The following is a 21,078-nucleotide window of genomic DNA, read 5'->3' on the forward strand; positions in this document are numbered from 1 at the left end:
GAGAAAGCAGATACAGTTTTTAACATGAATTATAGCTACAATGAAATATTTATTCCCTGAGCAGAGAGCTCAGTGAAAGTAAGTGACCATAGTATATCTTCATACTAAGCTGAAAGGAGAAAGAAGTGCCTGGTTTAGCCACCATAAGCTACCAAAGAAGTCTCTTCCCCCCAGAAAAGTTTCAAATTAATAAATGTATGCAATTTTCAGGGATTCACAACTCTTCCCTTAAAATTGAGTTGTCAAAATGTTTTAATCTAGACAACGGCCTACACCTTCAGAGCCAAATATTTTTTCCATTGTATACTGTCAAATCTGTGAAATGACAGTGACCTGCATAACAGACGATCCATGGCTAAAATCTTGTCTCTACCTAAATTAATGTGAGCCTTCCCATGACTTCAAAAAGATCACCAACATCATAAAAATAGGATTTGGCAGTACTTGTAAGGTTCTGATACTTGGAACTGTCTTTTGCTATGAGCTAGGCACTTCTCCTTTTTATACTTCTTTAAAATGTTCCTTTTCCTAACAGACTCACCATTAATAAAACAGTATTAAAAAAGCAACCTGTCACCCAGGAATACAACAAATTAACAATAAAACGATTGGAGAATGTTAGCACCCTCCTCTATTTTGTTTCAAGACTTTCTCTATTTAGTGGCACAGAAGAGAATTTGTGCTGTCCTTTGTGTATTACATATGACTAAGTAAACTACAACAGCCACAGCAGGTTCCAGCACAAAGATGAGTCATGAAACATGAATACCTCCAGTAGCCAGAAAAAAAAGGACAAATATTTGGTCCAAAAGTTCTTTAAAAAAGGATGGTGTCTTCCTCTTCCTATGGGCAGTGCACACAGTAGCAGAACACTGAAATTCTGAGGTAGATTTAAAGCGCTCTCCCACATCCTCTGAAACAGAGGTATGATGGGGAGATGATGCATTCAGTCTCCAGAGAGAAGAAAGATACTCTTCACAGAGCACTTCTACTCACCAGTCCTTGCAGCAGCAATGGTGTTGGCTTTGAAGGAAGCCAACTGTCCTGCTCTCCCAGCCAGAGGTAAAGAATTGCATTGGTGGCCACTAGAGGGAGGATTAGGAATATAGTAAATTGTGGGCAAAAGGCACCCATGATGAATCACATGGGACAACCTACAAATCCCCCACCGCTGCCAAAGGGCAACAATTCTCAGATACTGCTATGGGCTGGGAAGTATAATCCAGTTGTTATCATCTGCTACAGAGGAGATGCCAGTATGCATCCTAAACTTTGGTGGCTGGAGGATAGGAGGGCTGACTAGGATCATGTGAAGCATACCTACAAACACACAAAGATACATGCCTTTATTTACAGTTGCCTTATTTGCCTTCTGGTTTTTAATCTCCTTACTTAAAACTTCTGATGTCCTTTATCAAGAAAGCTCCTGTGAAAAGCAAACATACCAGCTTCAAGCGAATCTCAGAAGAAGCATCAGCAGAGAGACACAAGATACACTGTATTTAACAAAAACATCTGAGCATATTAAACGTACTTGAAAACAACAAAATCCACTGTGATAAAAGGAATGTTCTTTCACTAAAATAAGGTTTGAGGCATGTCTGAAAGAAATGTTTTCCATTAGTTACCTACATAATTATGTGGTAAAGTGTCTCCTGTAATTCAGTTTACCCTGTAGCTTGACTGCCTGGTGTCTTACCTCCAGCACAAGTGGCAGAACATTCTGACCAAGGCAGATGATTCCATGCAAAGCCAACTTCATTGTCTCCACTGCCAGTGCGAGAGATGGGAACATTGAATTTATACCTTATACCCAAATTTTGTTCCTGTAGCAGAATCTGTAGTTGAAAACAACTGGTTATACCATTAAAACAGGCAAGCAGAGGGCAACTACAATGACATTTAATCTAGCTATGTGTTATGTCCTGCGGAAAGGAAAAAAGTAATAAAGGAAGCCATAGTAGCTCTTTTAGGTATTCCCAAAAGAATCTGGACAAACTCTTAAAACATATGAAAAGAAAAGCATTACTGTCTAAGGTGAGCTTTGTCCTTTTTCCCCCCTTAACACAACTTTATAACTTCTGCAAGTTCTTTATGTTTGACATAATTATTCTAAAAAGCCAGTTTTCATAAAACTATGTCTTAACAGAAATTAACTTGACAGCTGAATAGTTATGTGAGGTCCAAGTTGGTTAAGGACATTACTGTGAAAACATGCAGCAGTCCTCACTGAAACCTATATTGAAAGCTACCCATATAGCGGTTATGAACCTAGCTCTGCCCTTGCTGGCACTTTTAGTCACTAGAATTATAGTAATAATAGTAACAGCAACAGACCATAGCTGCACTTCCACGTGCCACCTGCCCAACACTAACCTTTGACTCTCTATCAAACCTTTTCTTTCTGTTGCTAATAACATATATCATGTTAGATGCAGCAATCTGACACAGAGCTACTTCTCATCCCCTTACTACCTTCTGTGATATTCTGCAGAGGCATATCTGCATATCCACATTGGACAAAAGACCAGAGAACTTTCAGTGAGAAAGTCAGTGGCACTGACTGAATGAGAAAAGGCACTATCATCATTGTGCAACTCATTCTCTATGGACTCTCTAGGTTATCCACACCTACAGAAGAAAAATCAGGATTTAGGTTTTGAAAATGCTGCCTAAAACGTGAATATCCAGGCATCATTCTATGCACAAAAATACCCCATCTAGCTCAAACAATCCCTGAACTGTAAACCTGGCAGCTGACAGAATATACTGGACAAGTATCACCTTGTTCTTATACTTCTCAATATAGTTGCTCAACAGTAGGCTCACTACTGCCTGCTCTCAGAGACAGGGTATCAGGATTCTGGTCACATCTTCTGTTACATTCTTATATTTTGTACAGTCTGTTCAGAGCAATGTATGTCATAGCAACATACTTTTAACACGGGTCAAATCACAATATTCTTGTTGTGGCAGGAATATACTTCACACTCAGGCCAGGCTTAAAACCACTGACATCTAAAGAACTGTCAGGAACTGTCATGCTGTATCTCAACACTTCCATTTATCAGAAATATGCAGAGATACAATATACACCCCATTTATAATTTCAGCTACCATTATTCTGAACCACATTTAACAGAGATGGGGCATTTTCTTTGAGATTTCCTGGGGTTCTTCTGACTTTACCTCTGTTTCATCACAACGTTTGCCAGTCAGTTTTGAAAGGTAAGAAAGCTATGTTAAAACCCAAATGCAAAGTCCCAGCTAGGAAAGCTGTATGCTCTGAAAACACAACCTGTTTTGATTTTATTCATGGCCTTGTCTTTTCTCAGAACACAAATATGTATTTCAAATTTCAGAAATATCTTAATTATAACTTTACCATGACTATGAGATTTTCTGAAGTAGGGCCTAGTGCTTCCAAAGACTCTGGTTCATCTGTTGGCCTCTTGTAATGGAAAGCTGTTCCAGCAACATCAAACTTTCTTGGCCAGTCAATAGTCCAGGCACCATTAATATAGTAGTCATCCTCTTCAGATTTTAAAGCTTAAAAAAAAATACAAGCCACCTAAAAATTGGAAGCAGCATTTATAATGGAGAAGCCATTGCAAATTAATCTACTAATCTGTTAGAAGTATGTGAGCTTCAGCTCAATATCACTATTTTTTTCAAGCAATATAAAGCCTTTTCTTTAGCCCTGGTCAAAATATTCCTCATGTAGTTTGACAATATTGCCTCTGCGATAATCTTGAATGTGCAGGTATACTTTGCAGATTTCAACATGCAGATGCTATCTGGAACAAAATGGAATGCCACATGCAAATTGCAATACATCTTCAACTTTAAAACTGAGCCTGTGTGCAAAGTATGCTGTTCTTCTTAAGATATATGTAGGTCTCAAATGTATAACCAATTATCAATCTAATTGTTGGATTAAGAAGTTGGGGCATGGGATAGTTATCTCAGATATAGAGAGAAGGAACTTTTAGGTCTGACGTATGCTGCCAATCAGCTCTTGCATTGTTGCCTTTGCCCACTGGGTTTTTTTTCCTTCTTAAAGCATAAATCCAAGATATTTCCACTACAACCCCAAATCCAAGCTGTCTAATCTGATAAAATATTCTACCGTTCCTCATTTACAGCCTTAAACCATAAAAGTACTTTAGATAAAACAAAAATTTCTTAGCTAACCAATCAATTAGGCTGGACAAGCATGTATTATTCAGGGATTTATATTTGATATTTTATCAATAATATTAGGTTAAATTTCTAAATATGAAACTGACTTTGTACCTTCAGGTGACTATTCTGTTAATTAGACACTGACTTCGTGACTTGAGGTGAACATTAGCAAGTTATTCAGCACTCACATTTACTTTAACCAAAAAATGTTCTTAAATGCAAAATGATGGTTGGAAATACACGATCAAACAGCCATGTCATTTTCTATTGAGACAAATAACTGACTTTACTAGACAGAGAACAAGCTCACATCACTATCATAAGGAATAAGACAATTTATGATGAAGTTTTATTCTCAACTTCATCTGTGCGGACAGGTAGTTTACCTTAAACAGTTATGGAAAATGTCTCAATGATGCTCAAACTCTCTAAAACAGATCAAAGGGCATTCATATGAGCAGGAGATAGTTGGAGAGGCAGTAATGGTCTGCTGGTGACAGCCATATTCAGCAGGGATTAGTAACCATTTCTATCAGCACCATAAGGTCTGAAAAGGAATGTCTTTCCACAGCATAAATCTTATTCCATTGACTTCCCTGGATTTACTTTGGAAATGCTCATGTGCTTTGAGTGAAGAAACTAGTTCTGACACATTCACATGTCTGGAATTCTCAAAGTAATTCAGATGCCTTATTGTCTATATTTATTTTGTAGTACCAGAAGGAGATTGTAGAAAAAGTGAGTAGAGGAGAGCAAGAAAAATTGCAAGCAGCACTGTAGTAAAAGAAAGGAACTGTACTTCACTATTTACCTATTTTATGTGGGTATATGAAATAACTATGTTACAGCTGAATATCAGTATTTTGTTTTATCAGTGGTCCTATTTCCACATAGCCAAAATTTCTATCCATCCTGCTTTTACAAAATCTAGTTTCATTAAAAGAAGGTCGCAGGGTTTCCCAAAGCTACTGAGACATATTAAAGTCTCTCTTACTATGCCACTCAATCCCAAACGTTTTGTTGTCAGTATGTCTAGTATCTACTGAGAGCAAATAATGAAGTGAATTCTTTATTTATATTACTTGAGACATATGAACAACAAATGAGACATATAAATGAGCACCAGAGAACAAACATTCTCATACTTGTTTACATAATCAACAGTTCTGAAATTATATGCTATCAGTTGTATCTATGCTACATACACTTAAACTAATGTATATCCAGAAGCAAAGCAGTTCATTTTTTACTTGTCTGACTGCCAAAGAAAAATGAATGTGTTCTGTAAATAGATTTACCTAATGTCAGTTGTTACGCAGAGGTGAATGCCATACAGTTGTGAACAGCATTCCAATGTAATGTAATTACATGACACTGATGACGCAGTTGCATAATGCTATTAGCATATAAGACAGAAGGAACAATTAATGTCCTAATCAAATCATTTATGAGAACTTGAGAAGCCCACAGCAAACTAGCACACAACTCCCTGTTCCAGGAGGGGAATATAAAGGATGATGTTACCCTGGAACAAGTCATTTAAGGGAAGATAACAGCATTACTAAACACATTTTTTTCAGCAGCTCTGAAAACAGGCAATTTTGTTGTTGCTGGGTTATATTTGTTGGACAGATCAGTTTATAATACTTAATTATTTATGTGCTTTTGCTGTCACAACACTAGGAGCGATATTGGTGCAGAAATGATCAGCCAGAGACAGTGGGAGGGAGGACTGGTGATGACTGAGTTAACTGAATTGCCAAATGTCCAACTGCAGCCTCAACTTGAGGCCATGGCTTGCAAAAGAGCTGGATCTTAGTTTAAGGAATCATGGGATGTTTGTTGCAAGTTAGTTTGAAAGTTTGCTAACTGAAATGAACAAAGAGGAACTTTGAAGCCAATGTGACAGCTACAGAGGAAGACAGCTTTATTTTTTCCTTTTTTTGTATACTTCCAAATGGAGAAACTGATTTCTCAGACTGTCAAGATATTTGGCAGCAGTGCATATAAAAAAAAAAAATATATATAATACATGTAAATGGTTATTTTCAGCTGAATCAGTTCTCTAATCTGGTTCATGGTGTGGCCACACAAACAGCTGTCCTGGAAGAACAGAGGAAGCTCCATAAAGACAGTGAATGAGCTGTGAAGTTGACACTGCCGATAAAGAAATATCCATAAAACAAATACCCTTGATGTATGCATTTTAACATAATAAACTAATTTTTAACTACCATTGTGCTTGTACAGCTCTTTTAAAAAAGCAGACAAATTAGAAGCCTTCCTTTTCCCAGAAATTGGTGAACCTCAAATTGGTGATCCTAAAATAGTGATCTGGTTCACACACACAGAGCAAAACATCCCATCACAAAATGAAATGGCCTGCGTGACTTAGTAAGATTATCTTTCATTAGGATATAATGGCATCTTTGAAAGGTGGAAACACAAGAAGCTAGTGAAGGAGAGGAATCCCCCATTTGTGTAGTTAGGGCTTCCATGGCATGAAGTAAGGTAGTGAGGAGAGAGCCTGAAACTCAGGAAACCCCTTGAAACTGTGACAAGCAAATAAAAGAAGTGTTTATGTACCACTTCACATTCTTACATCTGTGGCCAGATTGAATACCAAGGAAGATGCCTGTATCTTTTATTTAAGCCAAAAAGTTCATATTTTTCATTCATTTTATACACATGGTGCCAATCTAGATGCTTTTCCAGATGAATTTCCTCTGCTTATAAAATAGAGGAATAACAAACTTAATTGTAGTAGCTAAGCGTTATCTTCTTTATTCTGGTTTTCAGCTGCCCATGAAATAGTTCTTATCAGAAAATGACCATGCTAGGATGCACTGTAGGCCTCTCTCCCACCACCTCTGTTTGAAATGCCAGTATAGGATACACGAGCAACCTTACCCACAGGCTATTTTGACGTGGGGGAGGGACCACAGGGAGTGTGATGCTGAAAGGATAATAAGCACTCTATTGCTGGAGTAGTGGTATTATTATTCCTGCAGAATGGAGGAATACTGATGATCTGCTGTATTACAGAAGGGTGGGGACAGGCACAAAGAAAAGCAGGCATCCAAAGTTACCATCACTATCAATATAATCAATTTAGGAATTAATGTACCTAGGAGGATAATCGCCCTTCTAACTCACAGGCATCATAATCCTTTCCAACATGTTAGTGTTATATACATATAAGAAATATACAGAGTACAGACTGACAAAAGTAGCCTCATCGCTGCTCTTCAGCCTAAACAGGTAATAGCTTTTGGTTGTGTTTAGTTTGCTGTACTATCTGATAGTTTGCTGTACAACTAATCAGTTCTCTATTCTATTTTTAACTAAGAAATGTGTTTTCTTGCACAACTGTGAACTGACTGCTATGCAAATCAGGGTACAGAGACAACTGCATGTTGTCTTGAGTTCGATGAAGCCAGATTTGTACATATCAGTTTTAAAAAAAAAGAAAGCAAGTTTAACACAGTCTTTAAAGAAAGGAATAATAATCTGGAAATTTGAATTTAGTTCTGTGCTTTGCGACGGGCTTCCTGAACTATCTCAATTAAGCACTTATTTTTTATGCACTTCATTTTCCTTATCTACAAAACAGGGATGGCATCTAGTTCCTGCAACACAGCAACACTGTGGAACTGACGTATTAAACTGCCTTAAAATAAGAAGATGGTATTGTTTAGCATTTAAGTAACTATGGCTGTTGATAAATAATCATTCCAAGAATAAAATTGTGTTTTAAAATGGTATAATCTCCCAAGAACAGAGACTTCTCAGATGGAAGACACTACCTTGGAGTGGGACAGCAGATCATTTGAGTGTTACTCATCTACTTCAGCTCAAGTCTGACATTATAACCATAGTGAAGTTGAACTGATTTTGCAGTGAGTGGACGAGGAGGAATCACATGATGTATTTCATTAGCTCCATTCAAGAGAATACATCCTAACCAACTGCTTCAACTGTCTGATCACAACCTAATATTAACAGCTAACATTTCTGTCTACTGCTTCTACTATGTGTATGGTTTGGCCAAACCAGAAAATGTACCTTCAAATTGCAACACAAACTCTGACTTAGTAACAGTCTGCTATTTAAGCCATGCTCTTACCAATGTAGTTCTTTGACATTGCCACTTCTCTTATTTCAATGTGCACAGAACCTCTTGGAATTTGAATAACTTCCATATAGCCTATAAGACAAAAGGTAAATTTTATTTGTTGTTGTTTACAATAATCAATATTACTCGTTAAATTAACCATTAATAAACTATTTACTACTAAAAACTAGTATGAGATATGGGATTTAAATGTAGGTGAACATTTTCTTCATTGTGATAGAAAGGAAAACTCTTCAAATTTCATACAAAAGTTTGAAAGCGATAGCAAAAACTTACATGTAGTCAGGAATTCCTTTTTTTATGTGCTAATAAAGTCCTTTCAACAGTGTACCACAAGTAATTAACATATAAGATGACCTTAGGATCACAGGATAATTCAGGTTGGACAGGACCTCAGACAGTTATTTAGTCTAACTTCCTGCTACAAGCAAGGTCAGCTAGGAGATCAGACCAAGTTACTCAGTGCTTTATCCTCCTGGGTCGTGAACAATGCCAAAGATACTGCACAACCTTTCTGGGTAACCTGATCCACTGCTGCACTGTCTTCCTGGGGAAAAAGTTTTTCCTTCCATTTGGTCAGCACCTCTCTTGTTTCAAATTACAGCCATTGTCTCTTCTCCCACTAAGTACCCACTACTATGAAGAGCCTGGCTCTGTCTTCTCCATAACCTCCTCACAGATATTGGAAGGCTCATACTAGGTCCCCACAAACCTCCTCTTCTCCAGGTTAAGTAAGGCCAGTACTCTCAGCCTCTCCTCAGAGAGAGGCAAGTGCTCCAGACCCCAATAATCTTAGTGGTCCGTCACTGAACTGAACTCACTCCAGTGCATCAATCTTCTTCCTGTATTCAGGAGCGCAAAACTGGTGACACTGATTGCAACACTAACGTTGTCCTTTTTAGAGCTAAGCTTTAAATGAATTGCCCGTAAACATTTCCCGAATTCTTAGTAAGATGGACTTAAGAGACATTTCTGGATTCCTTCTATTCTAAAATTTCATGTATGACTAAATATCAGTTTCTACCATACACAACGTTACTCTTATTATACCGCCATAACTAAATGATAATAAAAAACCCCACCCACACTTATTTTCAAATGCATTAAAAACCATGAGAACTAAGCATTCAGTAATGAAGCATATTGTTGTATTTGACGTAAATCCAAACTAATACAGAAAAAGGAAACAACGAGACAAAAGGAGTCAAAGTGAATGACCAGTAGCAATGCCATGCTGGAAATCAGTGCAGCACTGTTATTTGCTAAATGTGTTGTGCAACAGAATAGACATATATGTACATACCTCCTCTGGGCAATGAATCATTGAAGAAACCTTCAATGGCTTCACACGTACTCCCATCTCCTCCACAAACACGGCATCTATCTTCCTTAGCATCAGACCCCAAAATATTATCACAACCTACATGCTGAGAACAGATAAGAACAAATATTTTAACAGGATGATGGTCTTCCACCACTACATTAATAGATTTTTTGGTTTTTTGAAGTGTTTCTTACTTTGTTTGATAGCCGTTACCATAAGTGGGTTTTCACTTACCATAGAAAGAAAATTAAAAGAACAATCCACATTTTGGGTTGTTACCAAATCTTGATGAATAAGTACTTTGTATTTCTACTGTGACTTTCAGGAAGGAATCTCACAGCATTTTACAACAATGTAATTATTACAGTTATCAGTAAATGATTAGTGATATTATTTACTATTCCAACAGCTAACCATGTCCCACCTATACTGATTCGTTAAGGTAAACATTTGCTGTTTGTTCCTTAAACATTTATGCAGCATAAATAGTATTTATTATTCCCAAAGGCATCCACAGTTTCATAGATTATATTTCCACATCCTCCAGGCAAAACTTGAAATAATTTTCATAAGTTTGAATGTAAAGTGTAAATGACTTCACTGTAAGAATAAATGCAGAATGAAACTTCATGAAAGGCTGAATTACGTGCTGTATTAGATAGGATTCAAAAGCCTTTGGAAAAGAGGTGTCTATACCTGACTGTAAGAAGTACATTACATTTCTGATTATCTAATTGAGAAATGTAAGTACAGTGAACAATGACTAACTCCCTATAACTTACTGTTTCAACTCCATTACAAAACAGAGCCAGTTGGATCCTTTTTTAAGAAAAAAGAGATAGAATGAACAAGTAGGATGTAAACAGAATTAACATTGCAGCACGCCAATTTTTTCCAGGATTTATAAACAAAGGAGACAGCTACATGACTTTGCTTACTGTCTAGCAATATTATCTACTATCTTGTAAACAGGTAATACATAGATCATAAGAGAAGTTAAAATACTTCAAATAATTGACAAATAGTATTATTCTAACCATTTAAATTTTGACTGATTCATCAAGAAGACAAAGGCCCAACTTTTCTACATAGCTCATTCTCAACTTGAGATTTAGTCTGATTATTAGTTTTAAAAGATTTCTCAAAACTTCTAAAATCTTCTTACGTATAAAGTACACCATAATTCCACAGATTATTCCTTGTGCTTTTTTTTTTGTTGTTGCTAGTTTACTAATACATGGCAAATGCCATTCAAAAGACATACATCTTCAGCCCTCAATTTAGCAAAGAACTTAAGGATCGGGTTAAGCTTTAGTTACGTTAGTGGTTTCAGTGAAATCAAATAATTTTTAGTCACCAGCACTGCTCAGATGTCTAGGCTTAAGTACATAATTAAATGCTTTGCTAAACTGAAGAAGCAGTGGGATGTATATAACCAAAAATATGGCACAGACCTCCAGTTCTATTCAAATTCATGTAATGCCATTCTATAGGAACCTGATAAGGTAATCAGATTTTTAGTAAATGGCAAATACTTGCATCATTATACACTTTTTCCTAGAACTACAGGGCAATAGTGACAACTTTCTGTTTTAATTACATTAACAGCAGAATTGTTTGCAACAGGATGAACTGTTTAGAGAGAAACAGATTAATATGTTCACATTTACTGTTTTTCAGCCAGAGTGGTGTTCTAATTGGAATGATGGAACAGGCCTTGAAACACTGCAAGGAAACTGCTCCTCTGTTGTTGCACTTTCCACTGATTCTCAGCAGAAACCATAAAGCAAGAAAAAAGAAGACAAAATGAAGGATTCTTAAATGTCTGTGAGAAGCCACTGAAATTCAAATTATTTAATTTATGCAATACCTTTTTTATCATTTTGTCTCAATCTTACCCTTTCATTAACAACTTAACCTGTCAACCTCCCATTTCATATACATAACAAACAAGTACCATAATTAAATATAGGAGATAGTAGACACAACAAAAGTAATCCATAAGTACTTTATAAAACATTTGTAACCTTGCATTCTCCATTGATACAGATATCCAGTGAATCAGCATTGCACTGAGTCCCATCTATTACTGCAGGAGCACGTTCAGTGTAAAAATTATAACCTTCAGCCAAGCAGTTTAATGCACATGGTTTAACCCCACCTGGCCAACAAAAACAAATGGGAAAAAAAACCAAACAAACAAACAAAAAAACAACACAACAGAAATCTTAAGTTACAATTAGTTAAAAATATATATGCATAAACAAAACTGAAATATATAATCTTATCTCATACCTGACACATATAATGTATACACTTTGCTTAACTTCCCTTTATGTTTTTCTCTACTTGACTCTTCTTTCTTGCAAAAAAGATTATTTCACATAGTAAGATATGGCAAGGTTGGCTGGCTCCATAATGATTCCATTATGTTAATACAACCCTAAAGATTATTGAACTATTTAAAACAATAAGGATACCTCTTCACCATTTAAGAACAAAAATTAATAAAAGAATGTAGTGCTAGAAGGATATCAGGGTTAATTTCAAAACCAAGATTAGACTATTTCAGTTAGGAATTTAGTCCTACTGAATTACACTACAGCTCAGACCACCTGGTCAGAATGATCCTTTTTAGGCTTTTAATCTGAAAAACTGAGAGTAAAACCATTCAAGTCAATAAAATATGAAAACACAAAGGGGAACATGGACTTATTCACTCAGGGTTTAGAACATGAAAAGAAAATTAATAAAAGGGCAAACTTTGAACGACAGAAACATAACTGAACTTGATTAAACTGTCTCAAAAAGAAATTACAACCCTCTTCCCTGCTTCAAAATACCCTTTTTTGCACAGCGCAATTATTTATAATACAATTACTGAAGTAGTCTTTAGAGAGTCTTATAAATGCTTTTCCTCCTTCTCCTTTTCCTAATATTTCGACCTTAAAGAAAGAAAAACTTACTGTGAGATTTTTTTATGTCGAACTCATCACTGTAGCATGAAAGGCAGTTACAGATCACCTATGGAATCTAATTCTATTGCAACTGCAGGTGGAGAAGGGTGCTATATTTTTAAAGTGGAGTCCCTACAACAGTGTTCCCTCCCCTTCAGAGTAAAACAAAGCTCTACCAGATATAGCTCTTCCACAACATCTTCAGCAACTGACAAAAGTACAAGCTTAGCAACCTAAGTTCATTATATTTTAATCAAAACATTCTATTTCCAAACATCACTCTCTATATAACATTTATATAATTTTGAAGACTTCACATTACCTCCAGTGTAGGGTTTCCAGTTATAATACTTTCCCCGGAAAGGCATATTGTCAAAATCTGCACATTGTTTTTCTCGAAAATCACGGGCCCCTGAAGGACATGGCTAAAATAATAAAGACACAAAAAGGTTAATTTCTTCCAAATAGCAGTATAAAAGGAAATGCTTATATGCTTACATTGCAAACATAATCATGCAACAGACTAGGAGGTGGTTCCCTGCTTTATCTTGTGGCTCTGATTCTGAAACTTGATTTATTGTTACAGTTGAAGTGCCTGTTTTGCAATCTTAGGCTGACATGAAGTAACAGAAGTAATTTAAACAAAGGTAAGTGTTAAGTAACAGTTTCCATAAAACTGGACAATCAGAATCACGTCAAACTATGCTTCATAATCAATCCATCAGCTACCTCCTCATAAACACACATTAGAAACAGCTGAAAAAAAAAATTTAAAAATAATTCTGGTAATAGCTGTAGGCTCAGTTACACTGTACTAAGCAGCTGTACTGAGACATGTTATTAATACATCAAGAAAAAAATTTAAAAACTTTCTAGAGAGCTGTATCACCTCTGCTTACTCTTAGCCTTGACAAAAGCATTGTGTTTAGGCTGAGAATGAGAATAGATATCATGTTTGGCTCCGATTTTTACCAGTCTCCAAGCATGAAGAAATAAAAACTTTCATTTAAATTTTCATTACTTTGCATTACCAATAACAAAACTGTGAAGCATCTTTTTTCTTGGAATAAGGGTAGATGTAAGTGAAATTTATCTCAAAAAGAACTATAGGAGAAACAGAATTCTTTGCTATTTCTCACATTTTTCATCAGCAGGTTCAACATAATAATTAAAACTAACCTTGAATACACCCAGAATTTATATAGCATATTAAACATAGTTATCAGCGTTTAAGTACCTGCTGAAATTGCAAGTTGCATCAGATAAAGTATTTGAAATACAGATTAAAATCATTTTAGACTGAAGAAAAAATAATTTGTTTGACAGAAATCAGAGGTGTTAATTAATATTACTATTTTACGAGCAACAGAGTCATCCATTTTATGGCAGTTTTACTTGTCTTCCTATGTATCTAAGCCAGTTAGCACTGTTCAGGAATCTGAAATGCATTCAATTCAAAGGGTCTCTATAAACCTGATGGTAAAAATGTACTGCACAATGCAAATATTAACATAATAATTATGATTCTCAGTATAGATTAATCAAGCACTTATAACAGTCAGCGCACTGCAATATGCTTCAGAAACTAGAAAATTTTTCTCTAGTTTTGAAGCTGTTGCGATATAAATTAGAATAGTGGACATTAGACAGTATTTAAATTTTAAAATTTCTCTATATATCACTCCATTATCTACTTTTAATTAAAAATACATTTTTTAAAATAATATATTTACTGGTGGGGAAAAAAAAGATAGTTTAAATACTTTAACTCAATAATCCTTCAGATGGTAACAGTGAGCATAAAAAATAACTATATAAATAAAATAATAAGAATTTTAGAAACTTTTAAAAATAATAACACAAATTAAATTTGCCTCTTTGCATCATATTCTCCAAGCAGTAGAAGGATCGGTCTTGACACACCTCAAAGCCTGAGTCCGAATCTCTCTGATACTGGTCACTACACTCTATTCTTCAGTCCGACTTGCTTAAGTACTAATTTACATGGCTGGTATTTTAACTGCACCAAGTTCCCCTTACAAGTTAATTAAATCACACCCCCAATGAAATCCTTTTCCTAAACAGTTATACTAGTACAGAACACTAAAATATGAAGATTAGTAAAGAAGGATCAGGATGTGCATATTTATACCCCTAAAAAAAATTCTCACAATCTGATCCTTGACATGAAGTCTTACTTCTCTTGTTTGATGGTGATCTTGGATGTATTTTGAGGCAATATCACTTCATAATTGATCTGGATAATGAGGAAGAGTATACCCTCAACAAGTTTGCTGATAACACAAACCAGGGAGGAGTGGTTGATATGTCAAAGGGTTGTGCTGCCATCCAGACAGACTTTGACAGGCTGGAAAAATGAGCCCACAAGAACCTTATGAATTTCAACAAGAAGTGCAAAGTCCTGCACCTGGGGAGGAACAACCCCATGCACCAACACGTGCTGGGGGTCAACCAGCTGGAAAGGAGCTTTGCAGAAAAGGCCCTGGGGGCTCTAGTGGATAAAATGTTGAACATCAACCAGACATGTGCTCTTGTGACAAAGAAGGCTAATAATGGCATCCTGGGCCTCAAGAGTAATGTCAACAACAAGTCTGGGGAGGTGATCCTTACTCTCTACTCAGCACTGGTGAGATCACACCTACAATACTATGTTCAGTTCTGGGCTCCTCAGCACAATAGACATAGTAAAGAGAGTCCAACAAAGGGCCACAAAGGGCCTGGAGCATCTTTCATATGAGGAAAGGCTGAGAGACCTGGGACTGTTCAGCCTGGACAAGAGAAGGCTCATGGTGGGGATCTCATAGATATGTACAAATATTTGGAAGGAGGGTGTGAAGAGGATGGAGACAGGCCCTTTCCAGCAGTGCTCAATGATGGGACCAGAAGCAATGGGCACAGATGGAAACACAGGTTCCTCCTGAACATCACAAAACATTTTACTGTGAGGGTGACTGAGCATTTGCACAGGTTGCCCAAAGAGGTGGTGGAATCTCCCTCCTTGGAGATATTCAAAAGCCATGTGGACACAGTCCTGGGCAAACCTGTTTCAGGTTTCAGGTTTGAGCTGTATGGGCTGTACAAGATGATGTCCACAGGTCCCCTTTTGAGAAAAGCAAAAATCTTTCTTTTACCCCATTAAGTATCGATTCAGTTTTTGTCACAATTTAAACTGCTAAAATCACTGTTTGTATTGTCTTTTCTTCTTGAACACAGCTCTGGCAGTCAGACAGAAAAACAGCCACACACAAGTACGCATAGCCTTCAAGCTCACTGCTGACAAGAACAGCAGACAAGGCTGGGAATACCTTGGGGCAGCTAAAGGAACTGTGGGACCAAAGCCCCTCATACAATGTTCCTGCTTTGTTTATATTTTATCTGGTTTTGGTAGCCCTGCAGATTAAATCCTGGTTTCCTATACTGCAAGTACTGTTAAATTAATTTCACAAATATACTAACATGTCAAAGCTTTTACATAACATGGTGTCTTTGGCTCTAAAAATAAAAATCCATCAGTCCATAGGCAGATTTGGTGATCTTTGCAATAAAGTAAGTTTCCATTTTAGTGGCTAAGTCCTCTCAGTGAATACTGACACATGCTAGCCCTCATCTCAGGATCTTGCTCTTGCCCAAATCATTAGTTTGAATACAGCTTTCAAGTGGATTCAGTAAAATTTTCAGGCAGTCCTTCTGAAGACTGCAGTTAGCAAACAATAAGCATAAATCTGCAACGTTCTGTAATCTGACACATAGAATGCAACTTATAAAGATGTTGTTCTTGCATAATTTTCTTATCTTTTTTAGTATCTCACCAGTACCTGAGAGGAAGTAAAACTAGACACTATGACCTCAAGAAATGCATTCAAAATCATGCTTGACAAACCTGATCACCTATGACCAAGTAACCTGCTCAGTTGATGTGGGACGAGCAGTGAGCATTGTCTCCCTGGATTTCACCAAGGCTTTTGATAGTTTCCCACAGCCTCCTCCTATAGAAACTGATGCATTACGGTCTAGACAAGTGGTCTGTGCGGTGGGTGGGGAACTGGCTGACTGGCCACACACAGAGGGTGGTGGGAAACAGCTCCTTCTCAAACTGGCAACCTGTCACAAGTGGGGTACCTCAGGGATAGATCTTGGGCCCAGTGCTGTTTAATATCTTCTAAGTCATCTGGATGGTGGGATCAAGTGTACCCTGATGAAGTTTGCTGATGATACCAAACTGAGTGGGGAAGTGGAGACTTCGGAAGGGAAGTGCAGGAAGACCTGGATAGGCTGGAAGAGTGGGCTAACAAGAACCTTATGAAGTTCAACAAGGACAAGTGTAAGGTCTTGCTCCTGGGAAAACATAATCCAGGAGTGCAGCTCAGACTGGGATCTATCTGGCTGGAGAGCAGCTCTCTGGAAAGAGACCTGGGGTCCTGGTGGACAACAGGCTCAACATGAGTGAATGGGGTGCTGCTGCGGCAAAGGAAGCCAACAGGATGCTGGGTTGCATCAACAAGGGCAACACCCTGCAGAGATAAAGAAGTCATTATCTCACTCTACTCAGCGCTTGTCAGGCCCCATCTGGAATACTGTGTTCAGTTCTGGTCCTCGCTATACAAAAAAGAAGTGAACAGGCTGAAGACAGTCCACAGAAGGGCCACAAAGATGATCAAAGGATTGTCATATGAGGAAAGGCTGAGAGAATTGGGTTTATTCAGCCTTCAGAAAAGAAGGCTTAGGGGAGACCTCATCACCATGTTCCACTATTTAAAGAGTCACTACAAAGAAGATAGAGACTCCCTTTTTGCAAGGAGTCACATGGAAAAGACAAGGGATAATGGGTACAACTTAGTCCTGGGGAGATACACACTAGACACAAGAGGAAAATTTTTCACAATGACAACAATCAGCCATTGGAATAATCTCTCCAGGGAAGTGGTGGATTCCCCAACATTCGACACTTTTAAGATCTGGCTGGACAGAGTGCTGGGCCATCTTGTCTAGACCATGCTTTTGCCAAAAAAGGTTGGACCAGATGATCCCTGAGGTCCCTTCCAACCTGGTATTCTATGATTCTATGAAAATCATAGGTAGAGAAATGCAAAAATGTTACTGCAAAGTAAACTACAATATGTATTTACAAAATGTCAGCTCTTTGGCACTGTTTCTTTGTGTACGTACCCTTTTCCCAAAGTAAATGTGCAATAACTGCTTCTGTTTATAGAGTAAGATTTTTTTTTTTTTCATGCAGTTACAGTACACAGATAACTCTTGTCAAGCACAGGCCGCTTGTGTTTCCAAATGCTCTTTTAGGAGACTGCAAATCACAAGATAGGAATATAACAAATGTAGAAGAACTTAAAATCAGGTCTGAAGAAGGTCCCAAGAAGATGATGAGATAATTAAAATTCTGAGTTTAAAAAAGCATTGACTTTAATGAGAACATAAAAATTGTTAAGGCTGAAGCAAAAATAAATCATTTAAAGAGTGTTAACAAATGATTGAACCAACACCGACATGACATCAAACATTTTATCTCACAGAAATCTGTTTATCTTGGAGCTTAAAGTCAGGCAGAGTTCAGTAATTGAACTCATTATGTTTCCTATTAACAGACAGCTATACTACACTTCACAGAATATGAGAAACTTAGCCAGAAGGGTGCAGTTGAAACTCAGATACTGTTCCAAGACATAGCTCCTCACATGAATGCATTTTAGAAAAATTAGGTTTGAAAATATTAAAATTATAAAAGAAACAGTATCTGCGAATGTATGCATAATGTGGAAGGAACCAACAAAAACCATTTGCCCACAGTCTATTAAAAGACTGAAGAACAAGAATTTTTTCACTGTATGTATACACACATAACTTTTATACAGATAAGCCATTCACAGAACTTGTAAGCAAAATATGTTTATCGTATATAAAAAATGAGACTTTTACAATTTTAGAGGTATATCAAATTAAACTTCACATCCCATACATATTCTAAATTAGACAACGCGTTACTTTAACTGAGTAATTATGTGCCTTGCAATTCTATTAGCATTTTGTATTTTTTTAAAACTAAAAATACTTTGGCTGGAAAAATACATGTATTTTTGTTATAGTGTGGTAGGTAGTAGAAAATAAGTTTCTGATGAGTGTGTTCTTTCTACCACCCTTTTGTTTCCATAACTCATTACCTAATATTCTTTTCTGCTGATCTCAGTGTTTCCATTAGGAGATGCCTTTTGAATTAAGAAGTCATATATGGCTTTGGAAGTGTCTGATGAGAAATAAGCCTAGTAGGAGTGTATACACTGTTTCCAAAGAATTAAACTGGTCAAAAGAAAGGGCAATAGAACTAACTCATCTCTGAAAGAAAAATGAAGTCAAAATGAGGGGTTTTTTTGGTTTATGAATAGTAGGAGCTTTAGGGAGTGCTATGTTGAAAATTACAGATGGGCAATGAATGTTGACACTGCAAAATGAACTTCAACATAAAAGATGTACAAACAACACATTTTTCATAAAAACAATGACAGATTTGCATGCTCTTAATGCTTACATTAATCAAACATACCATTCCATTAAAAATGTCAAGCAGTAAGGACTATCATAAATCTTGAAACAGTATCTACTAGTCTCAGCAATTCTTAGTTATGTAGAACCCTAAATATAACTGTAAAAGAAATAGACTACAATCATCAAAATGATTAAGGCAGTAAATGTAAAATTCTGTAAGTACCAGTATGTTTATGCACTGGAAAACCATATTCAAAAAATACGCTAAAAGAAGGATTCACAGTCAAACTGTACGAATGGCAATTCCAAATTGCCTGGTTCAAGTCTGCAATTGTTCAAGATTTGTTTTTAAGACCTAGACAATTAAATGTGAAGCTTCCTTTCCAATCTCTTGTTTAAATTATTGATTGAAGTCTGAGTATAGCTAGGGAATGAACATTTTGGAATAGAGGACTATAATTTTAAGATTTTGATAAACTGGAGCAGTCGTTTGAAATAAAGCAATGGATGCAAATTACTACTGAGTAGGATCAACTGTGCAAGCACAAGCTGAGGAATGACTTCCTAAACAGTAGCTCTTAAGAAATGGATTTGGGTATCATGGATCAACACAAACTAAATAAATATTGTCACTCGTGTAAGAAAAATGAACACAATACGGAAATGAATAAATGGAATCCCATCGCTAAAATGACAGGCAAAGTTTGAAGTTACATTTATCTCTGTCAGGCCTCAGCTAGAATCCTGTGCAGAGGTCTGGGTACCATGCCTCAAGATGTGTGCTACTGGGATCCCAAAAGCTAATAACACAGAGACTGTCTAGTGTGAAGAAGACTAAGAAGACACATGATAAAAGTCTGCAAACATAGGAAAGACTCCCATAAAGAGAATATTATCAGCTATCTTCTTACTGGGCAAAGAGTAAGTTAGGGTCTTAAAGGATGGGAAAACATACACTATATTTTATGAAATCTGTCCTGATTGTAAGGATATTGAAGAATCCAAATGTTAGCTCCCGGACTGGAGGTATTTCAAACAGGTCAGCTGCCTAACCATCAGTTAAGAATGGTTTAATGACAGTTAATTTTGCCTTTGAGCCAGGAAATAGCCTGGACTCCTCAGATAGCTTCTAGACGTTCCTTCTGTGACCCTATAAGCTTCCTCTCAGTAACAAACAAATAAGAGAGTAAGAGAAGAATAAGAGAAGCTAAACCAACTAAGAAGAAAACTGTCTGAAAAGTTTCTGGCAATAAGAAATAACATAAAAGAAATAAAAGAAATAAAATTTAAGATAAAACAAATCCTAGCAACATTTCAACAGTATCACTAGGTAGCTATAACACAACTGTTAATAATAAAAAAGCATTAAAAATTGTTGCATATTTGTGATGGTGTAGGATTACATTTTATGTAAACTTTTTTGTATACTAGTTATTGTGGCAGATGCTAAATAATATCTACTGGAGATAAACATTTTAAATAAGCATGCCTAAACAATAACCTCACAAGTCCTCAAAGATTTAAAGGAGGAGGGTTCCAGTGTGCCAATGTGAATTTTTTAACAAATCTTATACTGTGTGTACAAACTGAAACAGTCCTAATGTGAAAAGGTCATTACTTGAAAAGGACAAATGGATTATTCTAGGTTACAATTTGCCTGACATCAATCCCAGATAAACAGAAAAGTTGGCAGGGACTTGACTGATACAGGCTGAAAAGAAAGATAAATAATAATACAAATCAGTATTTTGCATAAGAATAGGTTTTATCAACTAAGACTTTTTAAAATTCTTGGTTAAATTAAAAAGATAATGGAATATGCTTATATTTTGATAAGGCGCTTAGTAGTACACAACATCTTAACTGAAAAAAATAGAAATAAACTTGTACTAGTTCAGTAAAGCATACGTTAAATTTATTACATATTGACTGACAGATTTCAACAGGTAGATTTCAATAAG

At 36.5% G+C, this 21,078-nt stretch overlaps 1 protein-coding gene across 2 annotated transcripts in view; it reads right to left on the reverse strand.

The window, feature by feature from the left end:
* The window catches only part of ADAMTS6 (ADAM metallopeptidase with thrombospondin type 1 motif 6), a 151,319-nt gene that overhangs the window by 31,273 nt on the left and 98,968 nt on the right, over window positions 1–21,078 (reverse strand). For both annotated transcript variants that reach the window (XM_074813305.1, XM_074813304.1), the window contains 6 exons: window positions 12,924–13,026; window positions 11,672–11,805; window positions 9,624–9,747; window positions 8,312–8,392; window positions 3,386–3,549; window positions 1,700–1,838 (listed from right to left, as the gene is read on the reverse strand). In XM_074813305.1, coding sequence (XP_074669406.1) covers window positions 1,700–1,838; window positions 3,386–3,549; window positions 8,312–8,392; window positions 9,624–9,747; window positions 11,672–11,805; window positions 12,924–13,026 — 745 coding nt within the window. The remainder of the gene's footprint in view (window positions 1–1,699; window positions 1,839–3,385; window positions 3,550–8,311; window positions 8,393–9,623; window positions 9,748–11,671; window positions 11,806–12,923; window positions 13,027–21,078) is intronic.

The sequence above is a fragment of the Strix aluco genome, chromosome Z (assembly GCF_031877795.1).
Source record: "Strix aluco isolate bStrAlu1 chromosome Z, bStrAlu1.hap1, whole genome shotgun sequence".
Taxonomy (NCBI): domain Eukaryota; kingdom Metazoa; phylum Chordata; class Aves; order Strigiformes; family Strigidae; genus Strix; species Strix aluco.